The sequence below is a fragment of the Folsomia candida genome, unplaced genomic scaffold (assembly GCF_002217175.1).
Source record: "Folsomia candida strain VU population unplaced genomic scaffold, ASM221717v1 Fcan01_Sc007, whole genome shotgun sequence".
Taxonomy (NCBI): domain Eukaryota; kingdom Metazoa; phylum Arthropoda; class Collembola; order Entomobryomorpha; family Isotomidae; genus Folsomia; species Folsomia candida.
Genome location: NW_019091199.1, coordinates 3,945,877 through 3,955,942, shown reverse-complemented (window position 1 = coordinate 3,955,942; position 10,066 = coordinate 3,945,877). Strand labels below are relative to the sequence as shown.

Genomic DNA, 10,066 nt, shown 5'->3' with positions numbered 1-10,066 from the left:
TTTCTCGCGGGATGTGAAACCAACCCGAATCAGCAGCAGGACCGAATAGTCAGTCAGTTTGAATTGGATCATGATTGGTTATGCGGTGACACTTGGTGACAAAAAGACAACAGGAAACCGGAAACGGAAATACGAAAGACTTGTGCATTGTGACCTTTTCAACCTGTCGTGGACCAAGTGGGATTTTTCAGGCTGATTAGGAGGAGGATCATGAAATCACTGAAGAAAGTGTCAGGGGTTAAAAAAACGTACAAAACAAGAACAATAGGAACGAGACGAAGGACGTCCGCTAATTAAATTAATTTTCTTTAATTTATAGGCATACATCCCCGACATTCCCCAATCTCGGTTTTGCAGGACTTTAGAGTCGATACCGGAAACCAACATTTTGTGTTCTAATAAATGGACTTGATCAACCTGCTGGGTTGGGTAATTCATTTTACCATAGACAATAGACTTAGGATTAGTAAGCTTTCTGTTCTACTTATGCACTTTGGAACAGCAAATTGATAAAATTAATTAATTTCATATTAATGTAAATATCTTGTGCGAACAACCATGAGCATGAGTGTACTGAGGCCCTCAGTACACTCATGCTCATGGTTGTTCGCACAAGATATTTATATCCCCTCAGTCTGAGGGGATATCTTATATAACGCCTCAGCTCTAATGTGGTTGAGCCCATGAATTAAATTACGGGTTTTATATTCAAAATATGTAATAGTGGTTTAAGTTTTAAGACGAGTTGTATTTATATTGGTCATCCTAAACAATTAGTGAATGGTCTGGATTCCAGACTCTGGAAATAGTTCAAGTTCCTTTTTAATTCGTTATTTATTGCACAGCATTGACGAATGAAAGAGTGTATCTATCTGTTAGGCATACGAGTTAATTTGAGTATATGTATATATCAACGTTATCGATAATATTTATCTCGCTTCATTCACTCGCATCATCATGCAAGATCATATGAAACAGTTATGTTTCGTAGTTAGTTCCAATTATCCATCTGTAATCACCAGAAGAACACTCGCAGCTTATTTGAGTACAATCTACTAAATTTTCAATTAATTACACATATTCACTATCAATAAATGGAAAATCAAAATTTCTATTAAATTTTCCAGATCTACATTTATCCAGTTCCACACATCGACCCATGTAGATAGACTCGCTACAGACGAGCTCCAAACAAGTGAGTTTTTTATTATGATCGAGCGATCGAAATATTTTACCAAATTTAATAGCTTATTGAGTAAACAAGTATTAAATCGCAACGTGTTTTCAATATATAGGAATCTATAATGTCAATGAGAGACTTTCTTGATGGAGAATGCGGACAAAATCCCGTTCTCAAAGTTGCAACACATTTTACCCGAGATTCTTTGAGTTCTGATCTTGGTCAATCGTCGAGGCATGCATTTGTAAGTTCCACTGTTGTTACTATTTCAAAGTCACAAGTTTTGTTCATATGACTGAATTATATATTATTTTTTATTAGTTTGACGCTGCACATAATGTATCTCAATTGCCTCCGACGACATTCCAAATGGACAACTTGCTTAAAGAAATTCATGCAATGGGACAAACCTCTAAGCCACCTGTTCAAGCACCAACTACTTTGGCAGAATTGGCAGCAAATCCCGCCTGGGCAGAGGAATTCATAGGGAACGAACAAAGATTAATGGTAAGTTGATTAATCAGCAAATAATTAGTTGAATATGAATATTGTGCTGTTGTTTTTAAACGGTTAGGAGCCTAGGACTGGCCAAGAATCTTGGATTCAAGATTACTTGGCGTCAAAGGATTCAGAGTTGGACAACGTTTGGGACCATCATGCTCATCATCTCGATACTCATCACAGGACACCACACTTGCATCCCGGTCCAATTCATGCTATTCATCACCCTGATGTTCATGTTGGACAGGCAAGTGCCAGAGACCTTCTGGATGACTCCAGATGGCTATCACAATACGAGTCAGATAACAATCTTAACACCAATGAGTTAGAAAAAACCGAACTTATGATTACTGCCGAAGAATTTATAAAATCAGTCTCAGATCCCAAGATTAAAGCAACTGAGTTTATGAACTTTGTCGAAAAGCTGAGTACAGGGGAAATTGGGGCCGATGGTCAACACGCGGATGCAAGGTCTCAACAGTGGGCATCAGAGTATGAAAATGAAGTATCTGACGCAGAGATGCAAGCTAGGCGCAACGGAGACTGGGCTGATGAGTACGTCACGGGCAATGGAGGAACAGCAGGGTCGGCAGCATCTGATGCCAAACAAGAGTTTTGGCACAAATTGAACGACGAATGGGAAAAATTGGCTCGTGATGATTCAGCGAACCATCCTTGGCTAGTTGAACCCTCAGCATCCAAAGTGAATGAGGTAGTTTATAGTACTTAATAATTCGGTTAAATTTTTCCTAGTGACAAATTGAAATATTTGTATTAGCCGTACCAATTCTCAGAGGATAATGCTTTCAAAGAGAGTGAAGATCCATTTGAAGAAGGAAAACGAAAACTATTGGCTGGTGACATTCCTTCCGCCGCTCTTCTTTTTGAAGCTGCTGTACTCAAACATCCTGACCATGCCGAATCTTGGATGTTTCTTGGAACAACACAAGCCCTGAATGAACAAGATCTTCTCTCCATTTCTGCCCTTAACAAATGCTTACAACTGAGCTCAGGAAATTTAACTGCTCTAATGTCGCTCGCTACTTCGTTAACGAATGAGTCATTTCACTTGCAGGCGTGCAATGCACTCAAGGTGAGTTCTTTTTGTGTTAATTTATATTAATTCGTACCTATATTATGTTCATGTGAACATTATGTTACGCAGAGATGGCTCAAACATAATGACAGATACTCGTACATTGTCAGTGAAGAACTTGGTGACATGCTGCCACAAACGACATCACTTTTACCGTCGTAAGTTAAGCTACAAACAACGTATGGGATTTTATTATTCATTGCCGATGCACACCGAGGTTATTTATTTCGAAGTTTGTATATCTTGTTTAAGAGAGGAATTACAAGAAGTTCAGCGAATGTTTATGCAAGCTGCCAGAATTAATCCAACCGAAGGTGTAGATCCAGATGTCCAATGTGGATTGGGGATTTTGTTTAGTTTGGGGACCGACTTTGATAAAGCTGCAGACTGCTTCCAATCTGCTTTGGGCGCTAACCCTGAAGTAAGTATTGCCGTTAAAAGCTTTGTACTTGCATTTTATTAATTTCATCGTTAATTATATCTTAAATTATAGAATCCTTTGCTGTGGAATCGACTAGGAGCCACATTGGTATGTTATATTTTTACTCCCAAAGCAATTGTTCCAATTTCCATTCACCTGTTGGACATCTAGGTCAAGTTTTTTTACAACAAATTAGTTGACATTTAAATTAAAATGCATAGAATAAAGGAAAATCGATTTTCACCTTTTTCGGCTTGTCTTTCGACCGAATAGGACAAGAAGCGGACAAAATTAGTACTGATTGATTAGCAATGTTATTAGTTTGTCGTTTTCTTTTTTTAGGCTAACGGTGGTAAATCGTCCGAAGCAATTGGGGCATATAGACGAGCATTAGAATTGTCTCCTGGATATGTTCGAACTCGGTATAACTTGGGGATCGCTTGCGTGAACTTGGGAGCTTATAGGTAATTCATCTGTAGCGAAAACCATAACCTTAAAAAAACATATTAACCCACAACTGTTATTTATAGGGAGGCCTCTGAACATTTTCTGACTGCTCTGAACATGCAATCCAACGGGAAATCTCAGAGTACAGAAACGGGAAGGTCGGCCCAGAAACAATCAATTATGTCTGATTCTATTTGGGCCTCATTGAGAACAAGTCTACACTTATCAGACTTGAGTCATTTATCAAAATTTATTGATAGCAGGTAAATACAGAAATTCATGAAAATTCAATTAGTTAGATGTATCTAACTAATTGAACTTTCATGAATTTCTGTATTTACCTGACAGCATGAAGTTAACCATATAATGTTATACAGGGATCTGGATGGTCTAAACCGGGAGTTGGCTTCGTAATTAATTTAGTGAGTGCAAGCTTAGGATATATTGCACTTGAATGTCACTCTGTGTGTTTAGAATAGTTTAGATGCCAAAGATTTCTCATTATTCAGGTTCTAATTTCAATGTGAACAGTTATATATGCCTTTATACTTTAATTAAAAATGTGTTCCTTTCCATTACCAGACGAATTGATGTATAAAATAATGTCAAATTTATATGAAATATAGGTTTAGTAATGGTCTATCTCGTTGTCAATTGCTATCCTCCTCGTATAATTTAACAATCATCATCATCATGATATGCACTTTGTAGACGCCATCATCATCAAGAAACAATGACAAGAATATTTTGTGAACCGAGAGACATTTGCGACCAATGTGGTAGGCAGTACCGTGAATTATCTTTATTCTTTGATTGAATGCATGCACCTAAAGAACTACCATTGTTATCCTGCAATTAAAATTGCTTCCAACAAAATATTCTACTTGGTACTACTTTGTAATTATATAACTACAGCTATTTAGTTTAGTCAGTGCATATGCACATTACTTGTGGATTTATGATGGGTTAGGGGGTGGAAAAAGCCAAGGCTGTCTCTGTTCTGTCTTGTATATATGCAATACAAAAGTTCTTTGTTCCATTCACTCAACTAACATAACGCAGCCGCATCGTATCCACGTCCAATTTTGCAAACCATGCAACGTTTATATATGTTAGTCATTGTCACAAGCTCCAAATGACCATTCATCAATAATGTGGCAATATAATCGTCTAAAATGATGCCAATAAATACGTTTAATCTTAAACCTCTGTTTCGCGTTTTTATTTTTATTTGCGCCTCATAAAATATGCAATGAGCTAAAAATAGGTGCTTGGGTCGTGATGGGTGGGTGTGCCGAAAGAGAGTGCATAGCTTCGTCCTCCATGTTGCTATTACGCAGAATGGGCAGCACAGCATCACAAACAAACAAAACAAGACGAGCACAGCAACACAAAGTGTAGCAATCGTACTCGCAATTCAGAGAGAGCAGCAACAAAATCACAGGAAGAACCAGCTGAGCAATAGCAAAAAAGGAGGACGAACCCAAGGAATTAATTTGCAAATTGTCAGATTTCCAAAAGGAAAGAACAAAATGAAGTTCCAATACAAGGAGGACTATCCCTTCGAAAAGAGGAAGGCTGAGGGTGAGAAAATCCGAAGGAAGTATCCCGATCGTGTCCCCGTAAGTTTCAGTAAATTTATATTCCTGATCAACCACGCCTATCATCATTATTAACGAAACTATTAAGATCGGGTGGGGAACGAAGAGGAAAAGAACGAAAAATCTATTAAAAGGAGGGCACATATATAGAAAGTACCTGTAAAGAGAAAGTACTCGAGCACTAAATTGCATTGTTTTGGCGCAAGTTGTACCATTGAGAATTTTAAACCAGAGATGGACATCTTATTTATTTATTTCCTGTTTATCTTTTCCCCTGCAGCAACCACCAATGCTACCATCTTTTCTTTTAGCCTTCGTTAGAAATTAACGGATTCACCTTTGCACTTTACTGACCCCTGTTTAGATATTTTGTTTGTTGTTTGATTGCATTATTCCACTACATACTTCACAATGCCCGTTATTATTTAACTAATATTAACAAGTCTGACTTTTGGTCATGTAATTCAGTTTAATGGGCAGCTGGCTATGGTTCATGTGTGGTTAGTCGTTCATTGATATTGGTGGCTAAAAGTTCACCTCTGTCATCCTTCCCCAAAGATAAGCGTCAAAAGCTGACGATGTCTATTTGTTATTTAGGCTGGTTCAGCTGACGTTTTATAAAGTATTAATAATAAATAAAACGCATGTTAGACAAGCTCCACAATAAATGTACAAACTATAGTATGCAACACAATATACATATGCAAAGTTGCATCAGTTTACGTTTTTGATGTCACAACCTAAATAATATTGTTTTAAGTATTCACACATGCACTCAACTAATTTTATAATTAATTATTTTAATTATAATTATATTGCGTTGCTTTATATATTAAAATTAAATGTCCTAGGTCATCGTGGAGAAAGCACCAAAGGCGAAGATTGGGGATCTGGACAAAAAGAAATACTTGGTTCCCTCAGATTTGACTGTTGGCCAATTTTACTTTCTCATTCGAAAGGTAAATTACTTATCCGAAAAATTGTGCAATTGTCTTGATAATTTGTTCGATTTATTTATTTGATGATTTATATTTCTTTTGTACATGTTTATTTCTCGTTTTCAGAGAATTCATCTGCGACCAGAGGAAGCCCTATTCTTTTTCGTGAACAATGCCATTCCCCCGACTTCTGCGACTATGGGCTCCATTTATCAAGAGCATCACGAGGATGACTTTTTCCTCTACATTGCCTATTCGGATGAAAGCGTTTACGGAGCATAATGGTTCAATTTAACACGCTGTGATCATTTCAACTCTGGAAAATATATATACCACAAAATTTCTTTATCCGTTTTTTAGCGAAATTCCACTTAAATCAATCCATTGTTATCCCAATTATGAATTAGAATTGTCGTCAACATCGCCGTCGCAGAACCTTTTCTCAGTGTTCCTTTAGTATCCGATTGAAGTGTAAACGTATAAAAAACGAAGAAATCCTGTTAAATAATTAATCAATATGGTATTTGTATCAGTAATTAAATCCCACAAAAAAACTAAACACTGAGCAAATAAGTCACTCTCGCTACTTGTTATTTTGTCAGTGTCAGTACATTCTTTGTTTGGCATCAACTTGATTGAGTTATTATATACATAAATTACGAAAATATTTACCCTGCAGAAGAATGATAATTGGTGAAGTTTCTAATAATTAAACTGAAATTCAAATCCAGATCTGTTTCCTAATGTTGAATAAGATAGGGTAAGAAAGTAGTAGATGAGAGCTCATTGCATATATTAAATAGAAGGTTAATTAATATTAATAGTATTGGTTTGGTATTCGAATGACTTGTTTAACTTTAATTTACCTCGTGTAGAAATAACTTGATTGATTACTTCAAATTTTAATATAGATATACATGTATTCTAATGCACTAATTCTTCAAAGTTACATATTTTTCGGAAATCGCAATTTATTTAATTACATTTGTTTCTCTTTACAATTATCGCGTTAAAATTTTTGTTGTAATAACTTTGACTGTACTGTTGTTTTATTGTAAAAGATAAAAATATAATAATTGAATAAAATCCACAAAAAAACGCCAACTTTCGTCTCAAGTCTATTTTTATTGATATTCTTACAGCATTTGCGAAACGAGAATATAGGGGTTTTTTTATAAAAAAGTGTAATGTAGCTAAAAGTTTAGCTGATTGGCAGATGTAATAGAAGAAGAGCATCCTGGACAACAATGAAGAGTTTCATGTAAAAATAAATCACAGTCACTGCAAACTCGACGGTTGCATTGCTTACAACGATATATCTGTAAGGAAAAATAGAATTAATCGTACTTTGACTGAACCCCAAAAGTACCGATATCGGTACTATGCTTTTTTATGACTACAACATTACATGCTTATGGTTATCTGGTAAAGATTTGTGACATCCGAAGCAAATGCAATCTACCGGATCGATCTCATCAAAAGGTTCCAATGGGAAAATATGGAGAAAGGATCTTGCCAAATGCGGAGCTGAAACTAAGGTCAGCCCACAGACTTTGCATTCCACAGGAAGTTCACAGTACTTGCTTTTACACTGGGGACAAATATATCCCCCTGTTGATAATTTGCACGCACTCGTGTCTTCCAAGTGGCAGAGACACATTGATGGATCATCAGATTGATTCTTTTGAGGAAATCCCATTTTGACAAGGGACGACTCGGTCAACCCTGCCATGGGTGGAGGTTCGACGTGTTCATGAACGAGATCTTGAAAATGAGTATCATCCAAAATAACATTAAAGTTCCCTCCAGTTGACCTGCTAAGGGCTTTACATGCTCTAACTTCTGCTGCAAGTGATATTACAGAACAGCGGACGTTCTGGCTCTTTAGTTCCTAATGATTAATATATCGATTAATTAGAGTATTTAAAATAATATTATAAATCACTGTTAAAGGAATAGATGATGAACTTACTTGTATTGTATTATTGATATCGCCAGGATCGCACGTAGTCAAACTACCATGAATGAGTATCACTTCTCTCGATGTATGGCTCGGCATGTGCTTTAACGAGCTCAAAGCCAATTCTAAGGCATTTTGAAAAGAGGGTTCTCCTCCACAAGGATATTTGTCAGTGATTGACCTCACTACTTCTAAATGTTTCCTCGGGTTTCCACTGAGTTCGGCTAATTTCTCAGATTTTTTGTTCCTTGTACCAATCCAACCCAACTGGCTCATTGGGTTTCCGTCAAAAAATTCGTCAACAAACTTTTCCAAAATCTATAAATATACATACAAGACAACTAACATTTGCACCGATTAATTACGCCGCGGACATTGCCACACTTGGTAATTATCCATTAGTTTATTAGTTTGACAACTTAAATTAGTACACATACCTTCTTTGTGCATAAAATCCTATTTGGTTTGAGATCCTGGTCCATCATAGAGTTTGATAGGTCAAGGATAATGTACAAGTGACGCATAATTCCGAGACGTACATGGCCAGCTGCTCGTCGCTCCTCAAGTCGTTTTCTTCTGCCCTTCTCTATAATTTCTGCAATCGCCGTGTCCAGTAAACCGTCCGCATCCTCCTCAATGGCTTCCCTGTGACAAGTAATTAAATGCTTAAAAAGAAGGAGCAAGAAATGAGTAGTTAAAAACGTTGCCTTTTGTGCTCACCACGTCTTTTCATAACCAGTCTCCCACCGATATTCCTTGTCGTCCAGGTCGTCGCCCATTGTTTTGCTATTCGCTCAGCACACGTAAGGTAGTAGTCTAGAAAAAAAAGATAGTAAACCACGGCTCGGCCTTTCATCATCTTCAGGACAAAATGTCATGTTACTCATTTAAAATGAAATAGTGCACTTACCTTGATACGCACTATGCTAGTTTGTACATTACCTTCTTTTCGAAGAAGCCAGAAACTATAAAATTTCGCAAATTTAAGTACAAAATTTAAGAAAACGAACGGATGCGAGAGATCACATCTGACATCACAGTCAGAGCGAAGAAGCCGACTGACTGAGGTTTTAGCAATCTCAAACTGGATGGTTAGCTATCTTCTTTCTATGCTCAACGTTTACGCTACGCTACTTTTACGTTTATGAAGAATTATGACAATAAAAAATGAGGCGGTCGTCAAAACATATAAGAAAAATGTTAAAGCAAATATCGGAACTATTTAATCCAAAGCACGAGAGAACAAAAAATTCCTAGTTCGGGTTATATGAGGCTGTCCTGTAGGTTGTTGGATTGGTGTATTTGTTTTTGGGAAATTTGAGATTTTGTGTGTTAAAGATTTTGTCGATATAGGATTGCTAACTATCCGCATTATTATGATTTTTGGAGGCGGAGGCAATCTGAGATGAGAAATTTGCAGTCCTTTGCACTTCGCGTCTCACCTTTTTCTCATAAAATGCAAGTAAAATGTTACTTTTTTGTCAGTCATCATTACTAATCTTTGAATATTATAGAAATCTCCCGTTCACCTTCAAATTTTTAAAATTTATTGCTTAATCTGGAAAGTAAATCAACACTATTAGAACGTCATAATTTTGCAGATATTACATCGTTTCAATTTTATAACCTGTCCTTTAATAAATGTCTTGAGAAAACAGAAGCCATAATAATATTGTGCACAGTTGAAGTGTTTGTATTGGGTATGGAAATATGTGTCTACTTGCATATGGACGAATTATTTGATGCATTTAGATTGTTTATTGTGTGTGCCAATTTGTCTGTCTAAACCATAATTTATGTATTGCAACTAGAGTACATGCCGTGTAACAATATATGTATTACGGTGTGTGCATTATGATGACTGGACCTTTCAATGTAAAAGTATATCGAGATGAGAAACTCTTCATGCTAATTTTGTTTCA

The 10,066-nt window shown here is 36.5% G+C and overlaps 3 protein-coding genes across 10 annotated transcripts; 2 read left to right on the top strand and 1 right to left on the bottom strand.

Annotated features, from left to right (window-relative positions):
• The first annotated feature begins 36 nt into the window (after positions 1 to 36).
• On the top strand, positions 37 to 4,850 carry LOC110852347 (peroxisomal targeting signal 1 receptor). Of its 7 annotated transcripts, none has more exons than XM_022100393.2 (13): positions 37 to 248; positions 320 to 429; positions 1,128 to 1,195; positions 1,296 to 1,424; positions 1,502 to 1,687; positions 1,755 to 2,393; positions 2,460 to 2,774; positions 2,847 to 2,935; positions 3,030 to 3,198; positions 3,271 to 3,306; positions 3,541 to 3,662; positions 3,729 to 3,803; positions 4,023 to 4,850. In XM_022100393.2, the coding sequence occupies exons 4-13, from the start codon at positions 1,305 to 1,307 to the stop codon at positions 4,057 to 4,059; spliced, it is 1,788 nt and encodes a 595-aa protein (XP_021956085.1). In that variant the 5' UTR covers positions 37 to 248; positions 320 to 429; positions 1,128 to 1,195; positions 1,296 to 1,304; the 3' UTR covers positions 4,060 to 4,850. The 7 variants fall into 7 exon arrangements, with proteins under 7 accessions (XP_021956085.1, XP_021956082.1, XP_021956081.1 ...); XM_022100390.2 differs by having other exon boundaries at positions 39 to 230; positions 3,729 to 3,908; XM_022100389.2 differs by having other exon boundaries at positions 39 to 237; positions 3,729 to 3,908.
• Positions 4,851 to 5,020: 170 nt separating this feature from the next.
• On the top strand, positions 5,021 to 6,743 carry LOC110852530 (gamma-aminobutyric acid receptor-associated protein). The gene is made up of 3 exons (XM_022100631.2): positions 5,021 to 5,267; positions 6,098 to 6,205; positions 6,311 to 6,743. The coding sequence occupies exons 1-3, from the start codon at positions 5,178 to 5,180 to the stop codon at positions 6,464 to 6,466; spliced, it is 354 nt and encodes a 117-aa protein (XP_021956323.1). The 5' UTR covers positions 5,021 to 5,177; the 3' UTR covers positions 6,467 to 6,743.
• Positions 6,744 to 6,824: 81 nt separating this feature from the next.
• On the bottom strand, positions 6,825 to 9,394 carry LOC110852529 (general transcription factor IIH subunit 2). Of its 2 annotated transcripts, none has more exons than XM_022100628.2 (6): positions 9,055 to 9,394; positions 8,865 to 8,960; positions 8,582 to 8,789; positions 8,157 to 8,462; positions 7,593 to 8,075; positions 6,825 to 7,503 (listed from the first exon to the last, which is right to left on the bottom strand). In XM_022100628.2, the coding sequence occupies exons 2-6, from the start codon at positions 8,921 to 8,923 to the stop codon at positions 7,378 to 7,380; spliced, it is 1,182 nt and encodes a 393-aa protein (XP_021956320.1). In that variant the 5' UTR covers positions 8,924 to 8,960; positions 9,055 to 9,394; the 3' UTR covers positions 6,825 to 7,377. The 2 variants fall into 2 exon arrangements, with proteins under 2 accessions (XP_021956320.1, XP_021956322.1); XM_022100630.2 differs by having other exon boundaries at positions 9,087 to 9,394.
• Positions 9,395 to 10,066: the final 672 nt, after the last annotated feature.